Source organism: Macadamia integrifolia, chromosome 10 (genome assembly GCF_013358625.1).
Source record: "Macadamia integrifolia cultivar HAES 741 chromosome 10, SCU_Mint_v3, whole genome shotgun sequence".
NCBI lineage: Eukaryota > Viridiplantae > Streptophyta > Magnoliopsida > Proteales > Proteaceae > Macadamia > Macadamia integrifolia.
The window spans coordinates 10757906-10779455 of record NC_056566.1 but is presented as its reverse complement, the minus strand read 5'-3'; the positions used below and the strand labels follow the sequence as shown (position 1 = coordinate 10779455).

Sequence of the window (21550 nt, the reverse complement as noted above, 5' to 3'; positions counted from 1 at the left end):
GGTGGAGTGTGGCCTTGTGGAGGCCTATGAGCCCACTGCAGACAAGTCAAACCCGATCAAGCCCACTTGTTCCACATATTCCTCAGCCTGTGCAGAATGGAGAGGGAGAGAGAATTTGGAGCACACGTGATGTGGTGAGGTGGTGCGTGGTGGTTAGAGAAGCGCGAGAAGGCACAAGCCGCATGCTAATCGGGCCTGTACACTTTAGGTAGGATAGGGGTGTCGAAAAACCCCGATCAGCCCAAACCTGGGCTAGCCAACCCTAAGCCCAAACCGCTGAGACTTCTACCCATAGGGTGGACTAGGGTCAAGACATTCATCCCCGAGGCTAGGTTGGGCTGGGCCGGGCCTAAGTTAAGGTCTCAACCCAATCAGTCTAATCCAACCCAAACCAACTTTGTTTATTAAGTACATAATAATATAAATATATTAATTATTAAAAATAGATACTTAATAGAAAAATGTATGTAAAACGTCTTTCGTTTTTCAGAATCTAAGTATGTAAGAAAACCTTAGTTTTTAGCCTCTGCAATCTACATATATAAGAAAACTTTAGGATATGTTTGGTTGTAAGAGGAATTAAAGGGAAGGGAAGTGAAATTTTCATACTAAAAAAAGAAATATATATAATCACTACCCATATGACTTTAACATTAACTTCAAATCATTCCATATTTGGTTATAAAATTTCACTTTACTTTGCATCCAAAACCCTTTGCTATAATATGTAAAATAAAAATTACATGTAAAATATATCATTACTAAATATGATTAAAAAAATTAAGTAGTTTATACCATCATATCGGGTAATGATTATAAACATTTCTTTTTGAAGTATGAAAATTTCCCTTCATTTCCCTTTAAATTCTCATTGCAACCAAACGAAGCCTTAATCTTTGGGCTATGCAATGTATCAAGATCAAGCAACCAAGTAACCAATTGTACTGGGCTGGGCTGGGCTAAGCCCGACAGATTTGGGCTTGGCTGAGATATCCAAACCAGACCTAGGGCTGGGCTCGGCTTGACTTGAGTTAAGAGACCTTAGGGTTGGGCTTGGGTTTTAAAAAAACCCAGCCCAACGTGACCCATTGACACCCCTACTTTAGGATCTCACAATGTGATCAACCATCTAAGTAATCATGGTTCATATGCTACACATGATCCTATTTATAGATGGTGGTTGTGCACGAGTTCTTAATCAGGCTTCCAAAATCCTTCTATTTATAAACTATGTTTGGGCACCAATCCTTAATCAGGCTTCTAAAAATCGGGTTAAACGTGCTAATTAGTTATTTATCTCTAATCAAGCTTTGACGTGTCAAGCTGAGTAAATGAGCTTTAATGTCAGGCTAGTAGTCGGTCGTTTCCAGTCAGGCGCATCTTGGATTGCATTCTTGCACAAAGAACAATCATTCATAAATGGGCTGGGCTTGAATCCAACATGTTTATTAATCAGATTGGACTAATTCGGGCTTCAAATGGTCATGCTTGATTGGGCCTGGAACTCATACCCTTAATTGCTACAATGCTACTCATTAACAGTTATGTCTCAATTTTTCTTTGGTTATATGTGGTACAGTTGACAAATTTATTTTCCTATCCCAGAAAAAGAACTCTCTCTAGTTGGGCAGTTGGGCGGCCTTTACAATAGCATGGGACTAAGGAGTACTTTTTTACCCTTTTCTTTTTTTTAAGGAACCATTGACACACTCTTTGGGTGGACCTGGGCCAATGTAAAACCCACTCCACTTAGACCAACCAAAAAATTTGAAGGTTAGTGTGATTACAAATGGATTTGTGTGGGTGGCTCTAAGCTCTAAGCTCTAAGCGGGAAGAGGAAAAAAAAAAAAATCAATTAAGCTAAAAGTTTTTTTTTTTAGATGATCATTGTAATTAATAGACCTCATTTTATCACCTCGAAAGTTTGTACAATGATAAACAAGTGCTTAAGAATAATGGGGGAATGTCTAATTCTAACGAAAATGATCTTAATACCCCTTAAGATTGACTTAGGTTAAAATATAATTAAATGAAGCAATGAACTTAAGAAGTCATTAGTTCGACTCTCCTTAGGGCATTACCTATAGATGAGTTTGAAAATAAATAAAAACCTTAAAATCTCAAAAATATCTGAAAATAAGTTTATTTGAACACCAATTCGAAACAAGAATTAGATTTGATTATGTACAACGCACTTCAAGAAATAATGTTTATTGATCAAAATGGTCACTGAACTTCATAGCATAGAAAAGTATTTGGAATGATCTTCCAAAAACGTTTTAAATTATTGAATTTGGAATTGTGGATTGAAAGTTATTAATATATGGGACAAGGTTCCCTACATGATAGTGTAGCCCTTGCGCAGGAACCATTTGATATTGAATTCAGGGAATTCGCAGAAATGAGGTTTCCACAGCCTATGTATCGTTTGAATAAGCGCTGAATCACTCAGGCTATGTTTGGTAGCCAAGAGAAGAAAAGAAAAGAAAAGAAAAGAGAAGAAAAGAAATGAAATGGTAAGAAAAAAAAAATGTATGTTTGGTTATCATTAGAAGGGAAGTAAAGAAAAAAAAAAGATTTTTTTTTTTTTTTCTCATGTTTTCTTGTGCTTTTGGAAAGATTTTTTTTTTTTTTTTTGAACAAAAGAAAACTTCACAATCCCCAGTGTAAAATTTGAAATTCAAAAACTGAATTTTCACTTGGTTTAAGATATACCAAGCACAAAGTGAACTTCCCAAAACAAGAAAAAGTACAAATTTCTTTTCTTTTCTTTTCTTTTCTTTTCTTTTCTTTTCTTCTCTTAGCTACCAAACACAGCCTCATGGATGGTCTCGATGCATTTCTAGGAGTTTTAATCACAATGTCGAATGCAAAATCCCATGATTATTCACATATTATATTGCAATTGGATTGGTTGTCTTCAAACATGGATTCTTCTTTCCTTATGTTTTCTATATTTTTGGGCATCACCATGCGCTATGCTTCACTTTATAGAAGAGTGAGACCTGTTGTCTTCAAAGAATATTTTTAGGTTTTATTTTTATAATATTTGCATTTTAGATAGAGAAAAAAAGGTATTTTCATTCTCAATTTTTTTTCAATTTTACTTTATTTTTCTTGATATCTCTACATTTTTTTTTTTTTTTGTTACTATTAATCATGCTATACCTAACTTTTTTTTTTTAATTGGTGTACCATAAGAGTGTGTCTATCTCTCTCTTCCCCTTTTTGAAATGACCACCATATCCTTCTTGTATAATATCCCATCATATGCCCCCATTGGTGTTGCCTGCTAGCTTACCGAATACCGGCGGCATACCTATCCATCTCCCTTATTAAAAATGGATACACATATTATACACGTTTAGAGCTTCTTTCTAGCCAATCCCATTTTTTCTTGTCATGTTGGGAGCAATTCGGACGTACACATATAATATAATATAGTATGAGGGCGGCCATATTATACACAAATTAACTAAAAAAGGTCTGTTGGATTTATTTTTGTCTAATAGTAAAGTTTCTAAATATTTATCATGATGATGACTGGTGTGGGTGTGAGTTTGCACCTATATACTAGTATACAAGCATATTTATATACGTACATGAATACTTGTACACATATAGGCCCGTGTACAAGCACGTTTGTACACTTACGAACACATCTGTTTATGTAAAGATACACTTATATGTGCAAGGGTACGTTATCCATATGTTCTATAGATAGTTTGAAGATTTAGAAGGGTTTTAACATATTATTTTGTTCTTCCCAACTTTGTGTTATGTTCTTCTAAGTCTCTTTGTGTATCCAATATACATATATGTCTAATAATGAGTATAGCCTTCGGCCTTCTCTATGTAATGACATATTGGAGTGCACCTTATGTGATTTGAAATAGTTTTATCTTAAAAATATAAACACATTGGTCAAGCCGGATGCACAATTAGGGATATTTAGAAAACCTTAAAGATAATTTCATTCTGATACGACTTTACTCAAATTCTGCATATTCCTGATTCAAGAAAATGATGAATTACTATAGTGATGTGAATTTGGAAGTCACCCAGTACGAACACATCTTGTGATATGTTGCTACATCATATTTCATATAAGTTTTATACTTTGCACATTCTTATTTTTCTTAACATGATCAAAACCCTACAGATAGGGTTGATGAGTTGATCTCATAAGGAGATGATTGGGTTAGGTTTTTGTAATTCTTAATAAAAAAGTTGAAGATTTGTTCATCGCTTAATCTATGTTCTATGTGTGATCTTTTCTTTCCTTTTTATTTTATTTTTTTTTATTTTTTAAATCAATGTTCTGCTACATTGTTAATTCCCACACCCTCTCCCTTGAGTTTAATATGCTTTAGCTACCTACTTGGGTGGCAATTAGAAAACAATACAGAGCATCAAATTTCCTGCTTAATATTTTAGAGGCAGATCTCCATCGCCCATGGTAAAGGAAAAATTCCTTGACTGAGGGATTCCGATGATATATAAAGGGTATTAGGAACAATGAAAGACAGTATTGACTTCGTATAATAAGGAACAAAACATTTATAACCTCGATGTATATGCTTTCACTTCACCACAGTGTAGGAAAACTTTTTCTATATACTTATGAACAATTCAACATTGCAGCTTATAGCTGAACTGGTACAAATTTATAAAGCAGTGAGGAGTTAGGTACTAGTTGGGCTCACCCATTTATTTCTATACTATTTGTCTGAAACCCTTTTGTCTCCGCTATATCGGTTTAGTTGGATTTGAGAAGCTAAAAGGTCCATATGTTCCCCGACTTTGATCCTCAATGTCATCTCTATTTAATAAATGACAATGACTAACAGTTTTTTCTTTTATGATAAAAGAATCACTCTGGAATTTCCTTTTAATATGATGATGACGTTTTTTGACAAAAAAGGAAAAAAAAAAATGATGATGACATTTGTGTGAAGGAGACATCGCAATTGTAATTTTTTTTCCTTTCTAGGAAACCTCATTCATACATGAATCATGTTTGGTTTTTTTATTAGAAGGAGAATGCTTTTGACTAGACTATAAGGATAAATTTATCATTTTATCTTGGGAAAAAAGATTATCTTGAAATTTTTATTTAAATTTTGGGTGGGTGGACGCGTTGTTAAGTTTTTGCCTTAAAATTTTAATAATCAAACAATTTTGTAATAAAATATATGATTTTTTTTTTTGTTAAAATAAAATAAGGAAAATTTTTTATGCATTATCGTGCATGATACATGACCATGTACATAGTTGTGGATAGAAGTGAAGAGTGCACGGTAGACTTTTTTTGCAGTTAAAGGTCGCTTTGTGCCTATCTCCACTAATTACATTTTAGAGTTTTTTGGATAAAGAAAGACCCTCAAAGAGCTTGGTACAAAATAGGTACAACATTCCCCATCCAATGTTTGTGTGCATGGTTGTACACAAAACCTTTGTCAATAATTTTTTTTATTATTATTTATTACTAAGACCTAAACCACTTGAAGAAAACAAATCATTAGAGAAGATTTTTTTTTTTTACTTTTTTATTAATAAAAAAATATGTAATTTATTACACTAGGCCTATTTTCTCTTATTGGCTCAGTTCTAATTAAATCTTGTGTTAAAAATGAAAATTTGAAAGGTAAGAAATTTTATTTCTCTCACTAGCCTATGATTATGATCATAATACCCTTTTATTATCCCTATGTACATTCTTACCCATGAAATATTATTGTCATGTCCGTACCTTTTTTTCCCCCTCTTTATATAGATTATAAATTTATTATTTTACTTTTATAAGCTATTGATGCTAGTGATAGGTTTTTTTTCTTAATAAAGAATGACCAATAGATCTGGTTGTGCATGTTATGGAGGCACAAAATTGTGTCAACCTTCCATCTGCCAAATTCTTTATGGGTTCCATTGTGGGATCTCTCATTTATATTTCGTTCCCTTTTAATGCCAAATATTAATTAGGTGGATCCCAAGAAATCATGTGATCTACATTTGGGTGTAACTCCGTTGGTTCAAAGGCTTTGTATTTTAATCGATGTCTCTAACTTGAGTCTCCCCCAAGGATTAGGGGTGATTGCATGCAACTAAAATTTTCTTTTAACCTTGAACCATAAAATCTGGCAGATTCAAGGGGTTTCTTATATATATATATATATATATATATATTTATATTTATATAAAAGTACTCTACATATTTTTTCTTTTGATCATATTAAATCATTCATCTCCAATTTACCTCTAACAAATCAGTAAAAGGGCGGAGGTTACATATAATGTTAAATGATGTAAGGCATCAAACTATCAAAGATGTAGTATTTGTCATAAATAATTTTTTATTTGGATAAAAAACAAGCAAGAGACAGAATACCGCACAAAGAGAAAGTATACCATATAGAAAAAAATTTTATTATGGTGAGAAGAATGGCAACAATTGTACAGCATGTAGTGACAAACTTATCTTGATATAAAGATGGTAGTTATAATTGTTTTACTTAAAAAATTATGACAAAGTCTTGATAATCATATTCTAACAGTTCATCATTTTTAGTCATATGGAAAGAGCCAATTATCCTTTGGAATTTTATTTTTTCTTGGAGAGAAAAGTAGAAATTATCCTTGGTAAATTGTATATTTTATAAATTAACCATGTGTTAAATATCAGATTGTAAATCAATTAAATATCAATCCATTAAGTCAAAGCATTCTTGTATTTTTCTTAGCCTATCCTTTATGGGAATCTTATAGTCTCTTGTATTTTCAAAGCTTCACCTTTGTCACTTGGTGAGCTTAATTTGTTGCTGAAATTTAACATATAGATAGGGATTTTGGAGGCTATCGATTCATAAAATTTAGGCTCTATTTGATTAGTCACAGGAAAAAAAAAAATATTTAGGGGATGTTGACAAACTTAGATATTTAGACCAATTGATTAAATATTAAAAATCAAAAGAAATAAAATTTTATTTAATTTTTGTTCAAGTTTAAGGGCCTTGACCAATTCATAGCATACCCCTATAGGGGCTAAGTATAGACCCTCTGAAGAGTCAATAGGGGTCCCAAGCCACATTTCTTGACAAGCAAGAAAAATGGTACAAATCAAACACCGATTCACTTGAGAAGAGTTGGTCATGCATTCCAAACTGCCAGGGCAAGGCCCTGGTGTGCTTTTTTAGTTTTTTGTTTCTCAATTGAGAGATTAAACATAAAAGGAAATTGAAATTGCCAAATGATTTTATTCTAATATATTAGAAAGGGATGATGAAAAGTCAGGCACGGCAAGTCAGTCTCTCACTAGAATTTAGAATAGGGTTTAGAAGGCTCTTAGAAATATAGTAGGCCCTATGGAATATTTCTGCACTCTCAGCCTCTGTTAACAAATCTCAGTGCTGATTGAGAGAGAAGATCATAGAGTACAAATAAGAGATTGAACTGCTCCTTATGAGACTATATATACATGGGTCCTACACGGTTTTTCTTGGTAGACCTTCTGATCACCTCTTCAGTGTTAGATTCTAAGAACAATTACTTCATGTCATTGTCCTTGTCAAGAATCCAATGTAATCACTCACGAACACTCTCTCTCTCTCTCTCTCTCTCTCTCTCTCTCTCTCTCTCTCTCTCTCCAATATGATCCATGAGGTGGTACTTCAAAGAACTTGAAATGAGAATTGGAGGTAAAATTATTAATGTGTAATAAATATTTTACCCAATTTAGTCATAGCTGCATTAGTGAAATAACCCATATACCCAATTGAGTGACTGGGATAAGAACATTCTCATACTCATCTTTGGCTAATGCTTCAAAACTTTTTTGTTTTCTTTAACAGGAAAAATATATTATACCTAACCCCATACCCATTAACCTCCTCCCCTTTGGGGACTGTGTTACTGGTTCTCAAGCTGTTAGTATGGATCTTATTGTAATATATGCAACGGTACATTTTGGATTGGCTTCTTCAATCATGAACTATATATGGTATTACATGATATTACCCAACTGGGCCTTCTCATGCCAGATTGCCAACTCTACAAGACTACAACGGTCATCTTTTGTACATATTTATGTCAACTCTTGTATATTTATGTCAATATCTTCCCAATCTCCTCAAGGCTTTCCTTCAATCAAAGAATTGCCAATATACATTCTTGTACATATATAACTTCACTTATTGAATGAAAATAAACAGAGAAACATATTATCTTCATTTTTGTGTAAAATCTTCAAGGTGAGACTTATTCATGTAAACATGGCATGTTATTAGGGTTAAGGCTTCCTATGAGACTAGGGTTAAGGCTTACTATGAGACTCTCTCTTTCACACACAGTGAATATATAGACTCACATAAAAAGAGAATATGCTATTAAGCTTTGAAAACTAAGAAAAGTTTAGAAGAAAGTTTTCCATGGTAATTTGGTGTTATGATTGGCCTCCTGAAACAGTGAGTCTCATTATTAATAACGGTCTCTATTAAGGAAGATTGTACTTTTCCATAATTCAATCAGAGGATTAGATCATGTGGTTAAGAGTTTCTCTCTTCACTTTGGGTGAAGAAAAACTTGGTAAAAAATGTATTTTTATCAAAAAAAAAAAAAACTGATTGAGAATTTGGACGGGACTGAAATTTCATAGATGTCTAAACTCCATGCTCCCTGTCTCATTGTTGAATCTTAATCTTAGATGACAAAACAAATCATTATAAATGTACGCAAGACTTCCAAGAGAGTGCAAACCAATGTTAGGGCCACGGACAAGGTGGGTATATAATCAAATTTAAGTAAAAAATTTGCATGATTTTAATCATTCCCTTGATATCCAATTGTATCTTTTTTTTTTCATGCAAGACCCATGCTGAGGCAGATAGGGACCCCCACAAAGGCCAAAACATGACCCACAAGGGGTCATTGGACAACACTTATTATTAACAACCAAACTACTACTATTATATTAAAAGAGGTAGAGTGAAGGAGGGGCAAGGAGAGAGGGGTAGGAACAATAGTTACAATTGCCACACATTGTTTTTCCATGTGCAAGAATTAAATGTTCTTGTCCATAGATTGCATGGTGTGTGAGCCACCCAGGAAAACTCTTACTCTGTAATCCATTAAACCATAAAATCGAAAGAATTCTAATAATAAAAAAAAATTCCTATTTAGTAGCACTTAGGTTGGCATCAAATTATATACCCTACCTGACACCATTTTCTACCATACCAACCAATACCTACCCCTACGCTTACCATAATCATATACCATTAACCAGTTATTGACAATTTCTCTCTTGCTTTTTTAACTGTTACATAGTCTTCCCCATATGCACAGACAAACACATGCCACCCCACGAGACTTTGCATTTCAAGTGAGTAATTTTATCAAACACATGGGTCATATAGGTGTGGAGCCAAGGCCCAAGCCAACCATGAAAATTCCATCGTATGATACCCGTGATTGGATATACACACCAATATATGTCCAATGTATCAAATCTACAGGCCACTCACCTTTATCCTTCACGGGCTCTGGTTGACAATTCAATTAATGATTTGAGTTACTGATTGAGAGCTGCCCTCAGTGGAAAAACTTAAATGATATATATGCAGGGAATGGCTCATACATGGAAGGATCATCTGCCTTCTGCAAAGGATTTATGGTCCTTCACTACCCTCCTGTCCTCTAGAATTCTAATCTAAAAGAAGTGAATTACTATTCTCTTCTTTTGCTCTTTCAATCCATTCCATTACCTTCTTGACTTCAATCAATTAATAAATGAGCAAAGGAAACAAGAAGAGCTGTGCTATGGGTAGCATTGTAAGCAAGAAGGAGAGTAGCCCATGTAAGGAGCTTGAGCACATGGGCCTTAGGGAGAAGATAAAGCTTTTGAAGGATGAGATTCATGATATAAGGCATTTGAGAGAGATGGAATATCAAACCCATCAGCGACATGTGAGGATCAGTGCGTGGAAGGAAGCAGAGTGGAAGGGTGAGAGGAAGAAGTTGAGAGAGGAAGTGAGGAGGCTAAGAAAGGAATTGACTGCCAAAGATGTTATAATTCAGGGGATGGAGGATGGTGTAGTGACAGGGAAAAGTGATAAAGAATGGCAATGGAAACTGCTGGAAAGTAACTTCTTGGTTGAGCAGATGAGGGAGGAACAAGCCCTTCGGGATGAGGCTGTGGAGAAATGGAAGAAGCTCTATATTGCTATCAAGACCGAGCTTGACACTCTCATTCAGAGAGCTCATCAAGGTGACCCAACCCCCCCCCCCCCTTCTCTCTCTCTCTCTCTATATATATATATATATATATATGGGTTTTCAATATTCTAAGATGGTGCCATGGACAGGATGCATATGCAAATCCAGTTAGGAGGAATTTTGACATAGATGGCCTCTGCAATAAGACCATGAGTGGGTTCTGTAGAATCACAGGAAATCCCTTATCGCAGCCAAGGAATGTACTATAAAATAGGCATATATGATGTGACCTCCCATATGTGGGAGCTCAGAGGAGGCCGTTAGATTCCTCCTGTGCACCCAGATAATAGGAGCTTGCGCCACATCTACGAGAGTGTATGGTTTTAATGCAAGACTGATCCACACACATGAAATCCATACAAGGAAAAATTAAATGATGAATTCCATGTGTGTGGATCAGATCATACGAGAACCTGATACACACTGCTGCTTTATGTGAGATTTGGTTTTGCAAGCAAAACAACCCATAGAATGAAGGTCTCGTACAAGGCCACATGCTAACCCTTGTTTTTATTAGAAATCATATCGGGTTTTAATGAGGATTTCTTTCTCATAGAATATCATAAGAGACAAGGTCCGCATGACACAACCATTTTCATCCTCCCTTATTGGTGCGCTCCCTATGTTGCATGCTCAGAGAACCCTTTTCCTTTCTTAATTTTCTTCTAGCTTTTTGTCTTCTCAATTTATTCTTCAATTTTTCTATTCTTTTGAGAAGACCTAGCATGCCACTGCAGGGGGTGACCTTACTGGAGAGTTGCGACATATTCCGCTGTCAGAGGAAACATTGTATCTGGAATAATGTGGAAAAAAATCCTCTGTTTTTCTCATCCCTGTTTTTCCTTGTTTTGCTACCTACAAAACACGACACGTGGACAACTTTAAGACCAACGCACCGGATGTAATAATCCTCAGCCAATCTTGACCGTTGGTCTTAAAGTTGTCCACGTGTCGTGTTCTACAGGTAGCAAAACAAGGAAAAACAGGGATAAGAAAAACAGAGGATTTTCATCCGAATAATGTAGCTGGTATTGATTAGACTTCTTGAAGTTACCATGATACCCTGTTTGATGATTTTTTTGTAAAAAGCGAATTATTATTGTCTCAAAGTCATAAGTTATTTTTTTTTCCATGTGGACAAATGATGTGTCCATTCCAATGGTTGGATAAAAAGGATATAATCTAAATTACCCACATGTCAAATTTTAAAGTCTACTTCAATCAAATACCCATTTTTATAATGGCATGTGACATGCATAATGTATACCCCAACACCCTAGACGTTACCATGCATCTCATGTGTGTTCATGCATGTGTACCAGTACTTTAGAAATTGCTATGCACTCTCCCAAATCTAAGATGGTTTAGATTAAAAGAAGAACTGTATAATTGATGTTATATTTGTCTTGTGATTTTCGGAAATGTCACTCATTTGGTACATGTGTAACTACCATGATAAAATGAATTTGATCCGATTCAGCTTACAATTGGGGAGTTAATAGTGTCAGCCATTAACATTGCAGGAGAGAGACTGTACTGGGGAGAGGAGAACACCATAGAAGCATTGAAGAGGGAATTGAAAGGTAAGGAAGAAACAGTCCAAGACTTGAAAGCCAAAGTAACTACAATGGAGAAGGAAGGAGTCAAAAAGGAAAGGGAAGTAGACATCCTGAGGCAGAGCCTACGAATCATGAGCAGCAAGAAAAGGGTGAATAATTCTACTAAGGGCCTCACTCAGAAGCTTGCACATGTAAAATTAGATTGGTGATGGCCACAGCTGGTAGCCTGGTGCATAATTGTTTCTAGTTTCAGGATATTACAGTGAGAATGGCCATGGAGAATTTGATCAAACACAAAGATACATGAAATCAAGAATAAGTAGAAGACTGATGTAAAAGATGAACTCTAGTAAATGAATCTCTTCTAAGTTAAAGGATGATACCTTTCAATGCATGCCTGCTCGAAAAGCCCGTGTTCTAGGCCCCATCTGTTTGGCAGGAAAAAATGGGTGGGAAAGAAAATATCGTGGGCTCCACATTAACAGACAAAATATTTAATGCTAACTTTACCACCTCATCTTAATAAACAACTTTGATTTTTGGATTTTTAAGAAAAACCTTCAAAATATCCATCAAATAAACATGGCCTAGAGGACTGTTGATTGTTACAAAAGATAGATTGACTTACAAGCATTGTTTGAAATTTCATATCTCGCCTTTAAGACAGTTGAAAGCATTTTGCTTTCTTCTATAGTTGTTTTGTCATATTACCATAAACTGGGAGTGCAAAATTTAGGGAGAGAAGCTTTGGAAGATCTTCAAGTGTATGCATGATGTTTCCCCACACTTAATTGCAAGCCAATATTTTTGTTTCCAATTACTGGCATGTATGGTATCAAGGAGAAAAATATTCTGTTTCTTTCCATGAAAAAAAAAAAAAAAAAATTATTTTGGTTCCGAAAGCTCCTGTATATATTATTATCAGGACCTTCTTAAATACTCACAGATATGCATCTGCATTAAAAGTAAAAAAGAGCAGCAGGAAGCTCCACAAAAAATTTAATCACCATTACCTGTACATTGTTTAGTTACACTAGGGTCACAATAATACATTTTCTTATGAATGAATGGATGTTCCTGTACAAGTATGACAGTCTTGCATGCTGTTGATGAAATTCTTGGAAATACTAACTCAATCAGCTGAGAATATTGTGAAAATTCATGCCGCAAGATCAAGATCTAATCATGTGACAACATAACCTGCTCAAGTAACTGATAAGTTTTCGCTGGTGGAACTGGTGGAATTTGAGAGCTCAACAGTCTTGTAATTTGATCTCACGTGCTGAGGAAAAAACTTACAAATGTCACACAATTTTGGTAACAAAGCAATAAGAAGAAAAGGAAACGGATGCACAAACTTTCCACAAAATAATGTTTCTGTGGAGTAATAATATATTTTGCAAATATCAATCAAACAGCTCCAAGTAGAGCAATTTCAATTTATAGTATATGTTACTGTTATGTTCTCAAGAGGGCGGACCTCGGCGCAACTGTAAGATTGTGCGGATTTGAATCAGGAAACAGCCTCTCTGTGAAGCAGGGGAAAGGCTGGGTACATTATGACCCTCCCAGACTAGAAGTGGTGGGAGCCTTTTGTACTGGGTACACCCTTTTTGTCAATGTTATGTTCACACTGAAGTAACCATTCACAGATAAAGAAATATGAACATAAAGTTTCCTGAACGTAACTCCATTTTTCTTATTAGCAAAAAAAATTTCAGATTACTTTGGTTCTTCTGTCCTGCAGCAAACAGAGCTTACATACGTTCTTGGCAGAAGCCTCAGTAAAACTCATGGTTTGATGAATATCATGCTTCACAAAAGAAAATGAAATGGAACATCTTGCAGCCAATTACAGGTGCAGTAATATAGCATTGTATTATTTCAACAAACCCCCCCCCCCCCAAAAAAAAAAAAAAGTCAGAAATATCGATGATGAATCAGTGGAAAACCACAAATTTATTGCTAACGAAAGCAGTTCTCACATTCTCTTCTATTAATATTTTTCTCTCTTTTTACTCATTTCCTTCTTGGGCACTATTATTTTCAGTTGCATGTTACCAAGAAAGCTTAAATTTATCAAAACATTTGCAGCATGCAAAAAAATTAATATCCAGTGTGTGATTTCCCTTTTTTTTTTTGGGGGGGGGGTGTTTGTGGAGGGGTCTGTTAAGGAATTAAGCATTAGGTGGTATCCAGACTCCACAGGGGTATTTTAGTCTTAGATAATTTCTGTCTGCAGGGTAAAATATATTATTGAAATCAAACTTGAGAGAAATCTGGTTCAGCAGTGTATACAATATATCTTCATGCGCAGGATAGTACCAATATGCTCCATGAAAAACTGTAATTTTTCATAGGGAAAAAGAAGTAAAAAAGGCAGCGGGGCCCCAACACCTAGACACAATGTGGTGGTTGGAGGGTGAAATGACCACCCCACCCCTCATGAAAGGCGGAAATCCCACCGGTGTTGATGCTTCTACTAATGCTCCCATTGGCCCATGCACAGGTGTAGGGGCCATGCTGCCTTCTAGGGAACCCTCTCCCTTTTTCATATTTCACCAACTAGGGTTTTAGAGAGAACAAAAACATCATACGTGGTTGTACACCACAAGAGAGAAAACCCTAATGGGACTCTGAAAACAAGAATAAGGATAGTAGTGACTAATCTTTTAAGGCTCTGATATCATGTAACAAAAACAAAGCAGTAATAATAAACTGTCAAGAAGGAAAGGAAGAAGAGAATAAGAAGACAATGGGCAATGAGAAGATGGAGAGGACTGCCAATTGGGAGAACATAGTATTGTTTAAGTTTTAGTGATGGTGCTGTTTGGTAACTGCGCCATGACAGTTAAACTATTCATGGTGATGTTCTTTAAGTTGTTAAACTAAGTAGTCACCATGGGGGTGTTTTCTTTGTTTAAGTATCAACAATGACTCTTATGAGTCACTAATTACATAATGAACTGCCTGGGCTCACTGTGCAATGTATCATTCTCAATACAATGATAAGAATGATCATTAGGCAATTGAAAAAAAAAATCAAAGAAACCCAATGAAATGGCATGAACAAAATGAAAGAGGTTTGTACCTCCAACAATGAGATGTAGTAGAAATCTTCCATATGCTGCATAAGTGCACTACCATCTCTAATTGAGCGGAAAATATTAATTTCGGTATTTAATATTTTTTCAATAAGTTCCATCTCTCCCTTCATCTGTACAGAAATATTATGGGGGGAAAAGAGAAACAAGATCAGAAATAAAAACAGATGATCACAAACAACCTAGTATTGGTCAAATTACTTCCACAACATACTGATTCAGGAAAGTAAAGAAAATCAACAAAATGTAGTGCTTCAATGGACCAGGGATGTGCTTTTCCATGGTGATAAGCAACAAAAGAACCTTGCACAGGGATGCCTTTTCCAAGTTGAAACCTACATGGTACAGCGGAAGGGCTCTACAGTACATTGTCTTCTTTTCTATGAATCATAACCCTTTATTCAATGGCATAAAAGGGCATGACTGCGCAAGTGCCAGATAAAGGAGCAATCCTTCTCTTTAAATAAGAAGGAAAAGGATAATGCAACATGATGGGGTTTTGTGCTGAAAGTAAAAACAATGACGAAGCCAAGAAGTGTCAAATCAACAATCTAGACTGGCATCGAAGACTTTAACCATCTCTTCTTCGATTGCCTTTCTCCTCCTCAATCTAGAAAAGAGTTCTCTCTTCTTGCTGCCCTGCTAGAAGAAGACCTCTCCCTCTTTTCAGAGAATGGATTTGGTTTGATATGAATTTTACTAGAAACTCTATTTGTGATACTGCTGGGAAGCTTGCCTTCGGCTTAATGTAGACTAGGATAGATAAACTACCAAGCATTCAACTGCAGGATTTTTAATCAGAAGAACAACCAAGAATAGCCCAACAACAGCACAACAGATCAGAATAGAAGAAGGACCAGATTGGATAAACCAGCATGAATCGATGTCAGCGGTTAGGTATTCTCAGATCAGATCAGTAGTCTGATGAGTAAGGCCTAACAGGTGTTGACACAAGTCTCAAACAGTCCACTCAACATGAACAAAACCATGGTAATCATAGAAATCAGAATAGACCAAAACAGTTCTATCGATTTCAGGTAGTAGCTGAGAAAACCACTAGAAAACAGAAACTGGGAGATTTCTGATATCTCTCAAATCCCTGGACAGAACAAGCTCCCCTTTGGGTCGAGTTTCCTTCTAGGTAGGACCTACCTTTGATCCAAAACTCAGCCCAAACTGACAGCTGGTTTGGCCTGGGCGGATTCTGAAAACTCTCACAGAACCTTCTAATTTTCTGGACAGAATTTGAGTACCTGATTAGAAGATCAGCAACCGAGTATTTGATAAGCCTTGAAGAAGAAGATCCTCCTGGGCTTCCCACCACAAGGAGTCGTCGGATCAAACACCAACCCTTCACTGTGATCAGACACACAACAGTTTCTCACAGAGAAGCAGCAGCAGCAGCATAGTTTTGTTCATAAAATTGTGGGAGGCTTATGGAGCCCTCCTAGCTTTATTTATAAAACTTTGATGGGAGAGATTACAAAGTAGAAACTCTATTAGTTACTAAAACTGGAATTAGAAACTAACAACTAGAAAGTCTAATAGTTGCTAAAAGTGAAATTAGAAACTAAGAATTTAGAAGCTAATTGAAAATAGAAACTACTGAAATAGCAGCTATATCCCATCAATCAAAATCGTGGCCCTTAAGTTGGCCCTTAATTGCCCTTGCCCTGGCCGATTTCCTTCTTTCTCCTTCTTTCATATAACCTCATAGCTGCATCACGACGCACAATTAACCACTTTTGGACCGAAAGCAATCTTCGTAGATGGACTTCCAACTCCAAGTCCTTTGATTTGATTTCGAATGCCATATTCTTTGATGTTAGCTCTAAGTTGGCCACTCATTCGATTCGTGATTGCCCGGTTGACGATTCCCCAAGGAACAGGCTCATTGTTGTGTCTTGGGGCCTCCCCTCAGTCTAGGATTTATTCTGCTTTCTTTTCTTTGTATTGTTTTGCCCTCCTTGGGGCTTTTGTATTTCCCTCCCCCCTTTTCTTTGCATTGTAATGAATTTATTATTCACCAAAAAAAATTAAAAAATCCAGACTTTAGTTGACTACTTATGGGCCTTGATGTGCACTTCTGTTAGGCCCTCAAGTATGCTCGATAATTAGGCCTCCCCCAATGGGTTTAATTTTAGATTTGACATTGCAAAGAGAAATTTAGAATTGTTAAAAAGGAAAGTAAACGGGTATCGGAGATTACCTCAGTATAGCTTTCCTCGTAGCGGAATGGATCGAGTTGCACCACGCATCGATCCATATGAATAGTGACGAACGAAAGGTTGCGACGATCCCACTAGGCAATAGTCCACCCTCCAAATCCAAGGATTGCAATGGAGATCCTTGGAGACACATTCTCAATTGGGAGAGACAGAAGAGAATAGGGAGAAAGAGATTAATAGGCTTTGTGGCCAAAACTCTTATTTATAGAGAATTGGCTAGCTAGGGTTCCCAATCCTAGTGGGTCTATGATTACCCCAAGAGGGCGACCAAGATCTAAACGATATAATGTCAACAACCTTAGCAAGCCTTGGAAGCCCAACATTATAAATACTTCGAGCACTGAGAACATGAGATAGGAACCCCATAGGGTAAGGATGTGAATTTGTAACCGAAACCGTCTACCGAAATCGAACCGATCCGTTTACACCGAAACCGCAAGACCGTTTAATAAATGGTGAGGTTATGGTTTCAAGTTTCAGGCCGATTAGCTAAACGGGTCGGGTCGATTTTAACTGCGGAACCCTTTGGTTTCAAACCGAATTGAAACCATTTAAACCGATCTAATTAATCCGTATAACAATTAAATAAAGAAGGGGCAGTAATCCGTACAACAATTAACAATTAAATTAAGTGCCCATCCTGCTTTGGTATGATTTATTGCAATTCAGTTCAAGTTTAGGATTTAGATCATGAACTTGTAATCCATATATGTTACTATGTTATTATGTTATCATAGATAGGGTGTTTTGGCTGAACCACCTGTCATTTTAATATTTTATGCTGTAGAAGGCTGGATTTGGATGTATGATATTAGTTCTAAATGTTTGAGAATTCCCATACAAAGAAATAGCACTAGATTATCAAATTAAGACATACCATCGTTAATATAGAATCTCTTATTTGTGGTTGCCAATTATTTTTTGATGAGCTTATGATCTTTAGTTTAGAAATGGTTGCAAGTTATAATAAACCGATTGTGAACCGTTTTACAAACCGTATGGAATAAACCGAAATCGAAACTGAAACCGTTTAAAACCGTGAAACCGACACCGTTTAGAAACCGTGGAAACCAAAACCGTTTACTAAACGGTCACGGTTTTAGAAAGTGGAACCATTTAGTAAATGGTGCGGTTATGATTTTAGTCAAATAAATGTGAACCGAACCGATCCGCACCCTTAAAACCAAAACCGAACCAATTAACACCCTTACCATAGGGTGCCAAGGATCGAGCCAAAGATAAGTGGAGGAACCATCACCTACCCAAAAAGAAATGACTCTAGAGGCCAAGACTCTAAGAGAGATCATTTTACGCCAAACCCATGAAGCATCTGAAGGAGGGCAAACAGACCAAAAGGTATGATTCTTGAGAGGCTAAGAGTAAATCTACTCCACCAGATACTTCTCTTCTTGGAGGCCACTTTCCAAATCAATTTGAGGATACCCGCATAGTTTACATCCTTGATATGCCTCAAGCCTAATCCCCCTTCATTTTTGGGAAGACACACTGCTGTCCAACTTCTAGGGCGGAGAAATCTAGTGGATTCGCATCATTTCCAGAGGAAGGCAGCAAAGATGGATTCCACTTTTGAAGAGGTGGATTTGGGGAACCTATAGATACTGGACCAGTATATGTAGGAGGCTTGGAGAACAGATCTGATAAGCTCAAGGCGCCCAACAAAGGAAAGGAGCTTGCCTTTCCAAAGTTGGAGGCGTTTTCTGATGAGATCCAACATGGGAGAGCAATGATGAGCAGTGAGCCTTGCAGGAATTAGAGGCAGCCCCAAATCCAACATAAGAGAGCAATGATGAGGCTGAGTTTGTTATTGTTGTTTGTGTTTTTGTGGTGTTATTTTCCTTTTACTATTATTTTTAATATTTTGTCTTTGCTTGGATTCACGTAGTTGACCCCATTTAGTTGGGGTAAGGTTGAGTTTGTTGATTGTTGTTGTTGTTGGCTCAGAATTTTGGTCATTAAATAGTTTTATAAAGTCTTCATTTTGAGAATTTATTCTGGATTATCATAAGTTAAATTCCAATAAAATTTATATAGACCAGAAGTATACAAATAGGGTCGTATTTATTTATTTATTTTTTTGGGTCACTGATAGGGTTGCTTTGAGCAGAGTATCTTATTGGAAATTAATGAATCAATGAAATCTTTTGAGCTGGAGCAAGGCTTCACATGTAGAACCCTAGGCCAAAAAGGTATATATTTTTATTTTATTTTATTTTTTTTTAAATCTCCACATCTCCTCATACCTTTGACCAAAATCTTAGCTCCATCCAACACCTATACCCCATTGTCCAGTAAATTCTCTCCCCACTCATTGCAAATACCAGGAATCCCCGCGAGGTTTGGAGAAATCCAAGAAAATTATTCCTCAAAATCTTATCATCCCTTCTAATCTCTAATAACCTACCCTATTTTCAAAACCCGGTGACAAAATTTCAGCTCCTCCTTTGTACAACCCTAAACCCTTCTTTTACTTGTGACCTAAATTTAGCCATTTTATATATTAGTCTATTAAACCTAACCTGAATTATACAAACACCATGACCCATATAAGACCCAAGGTACGGCCAAGAAAAGTTGGAAGTGCTGGCCACCTACTGATCCAAACACGAGCTCAATCAAATTGTTGGACTAGTTTCTGTCCAGAGCAGGCAAACGGCCAGGGGGGATCCATGCCAATCATTGTAGTATAATTGACAAGTCACGAGGTATGGACAAGGTTTAAAGTATTGGGTATCGTAAAGGAAGGGAGAATTTAAGAGATGTATTGTATCAAAAAGATGGAAATGGTCAAGAAACGCATGAATATGCTAAAGATACATGCAAAATATAGTTTTGAAGCATAAAACGCCTTATTATGCAATATGTAAAATATAAACTTGATGTAAGGATCTGAGTCATTTTAAACTATTCTAGTGACGCAACACTACCTCTTGTTGAAGTTATCGCTGTTTCACAACAGCGATAATCTTGGACAGGTCCGATAAGGGCATACTTGTCCTATCGGACCTTCTTTGCTCCTTTAGGGTTATGGTTGAATGTTTGGGGGCTATATTTGTAATCTTCCTCTATAGTTTTAATAAATACTCTCTAAGAGACCTGCGATCAGCCATTCTGAACTGATCACAGGCAATTCTCTCTTTTTGGGACTGCTATCGATCTCTTCTCTCTTCACCTTCTTCTTCTCTTTTCAGTTTTTCTAGTTGTGATTACAAGAATCTGGGATTGTAACATGGTATCAGAGCTCGTGTAATCAAACCAAGTGGTTTTATTGATCAACATCTGCGAGTTTCACCTTGCGCTACTCTTCTCTGGTGTGCAGCCACCTTTTTGCGGCATCTAATACCTGGTTCTGACCTAGTTATCATGATATAAATACAACTAGGTCATTTCACTATTACTACTTGCTTCGGATGTGTACTGGTTGAGGTCGAGACTTCTCCCTCTGGTTTTTTATGGTTGCTGCCCCTGTTTCTGCAGTGTGTATTGCTGCTGCCCCTGTTTATGGGCTTATTTGCTTTTGATATTGAAGTTTCTGCTGTCCGCTGTTTTGCCTCCCTATGCGGCTAGTGTTTTGAAGTTGAATTGTGCTCATTCTCATGCTGAATCGACCCCAAACAGCATTCCTTATATATATATATATATATATTTTTTTTTTTTTTTCGGTTCTGTGGTGTGTGAGTACTGCGCTGGCTGCTGGTTTTCAGATCTGAAGATCTTTATGGCTGAGACCAAAGAAACTACCCCTATTATTACCCCCACTACTGCCTCTTCTACCTCAAACAACATTAATGTCCAAATTACTTCCGTCAAGCTCAAGTGTAACTCCAATTTGGGCTCAATCGGTGAAGGTGTACCTGATGGCTAAGGGAAAACTCAAGTATACCACTTCTGATCCACCTTTATCTTTAGATACTGGTTATGATGACTGCTGAAGGAGAATGCCCTTATTTTAATCTAGTTATGGAACAATATGGAATCTGATGTGGCTGCTAATGTCATGTTCCATTCTACTGCAAAGGGAGTATGGGATGATTTGCAAGAGACATACTCTCAGGAAAAGAACATGACACGAATTTATGATATTTATGAGAAACTGCTTCAGTTTTGCCAGTCTGACAAATCTCTTTCAGAGTATTACAGTACATTCAGGGGAATGGTGGAAGAACTCAATGTTTTCCAACCCTTGACCACTGATATTGACAAGCTGAAGGCTCAGCTTAATGAATTTTTTGTCTCTATGTTTTTGGCTGGTCTGAATAATGATCTGGAGGGAGTGAAGGGTCACTTACTTGCGGGTGACAAGGTTCCTACTCTGAATGATGCTTATTCCTGATTGCAGCGAATCACCTCCTCAACCAAACCTGATCAGTCT

The 21550-nt window shown here is 36.5% G+C and overlaps 2 protein-coding genes across 4 annotated transcripts in view; one reads left to right on the top strand and one right to left on the bottom strand.

The window, feature by feature from the left end:
- The first annotated feature begins 9514 nt into the window (after window positions 1-9514).
- On the top strand, window positions 9515-12205 carry LOC122091318. Its single transcript, XM_042661188.1, has 2 exons — window positions 9515-10261; window positions 11793-12205. Exons 1-2 carry the CDS (start codon window positions 9784-9786, stop codon window positions 12035-12037), a joined length of 723 nt encoding a protein of 240 aa, XP_042517122.1. The 5' UTR covers window positions 9515-9783; the 3' UTR covers window positions 12038-12205.
- Window positions 12206-12716: 511 nt separating this feature from the next.
- Window positions 12717-21550, bottom strand: part of LOC122091317 — a 79701-nt gene continuing 70867 nt past the window's right edge. For 2 of the 3 annotated variants that reach the window (XM_042661185.1, XM_042661186.1), the window contains 2 exons: window positions 14920-15045; window positions 12717-13110 (listed from right to left, as the gene is read on the bottom strand). In XM_042661185.1, the coding sequence (XP_042517119.1) occupies window positions 13033-13110; window positions 14920-15045 (204 nt within the window). In that variant the 3' untranslated portion in view covers window positions 12717-13032. The remainder of the gene's footprint in view (window positions 13111-14919; window positions 15046-21550) is intronic. The other variant, XM_042661187.1, reaches the window with a different exon arrangement.

Bases quoted from the DNA above. Each gene is read 5' to 3' on its own strand.
- LOC122091318 (XM_042661188.1), top strand. From the start codon at position 9,784: ATGAGCAAAGGAAACAAGAAGAGCTGTGCTATGGGTAGCATTGTAAGC. The intron at 10,262-11,792 runs GTGACCCAACCC...TTAACATTGCAG, and splicing joins CATTCAGAGAGCTCATCAAG to GAGAGAGACTGTACTGGGGA.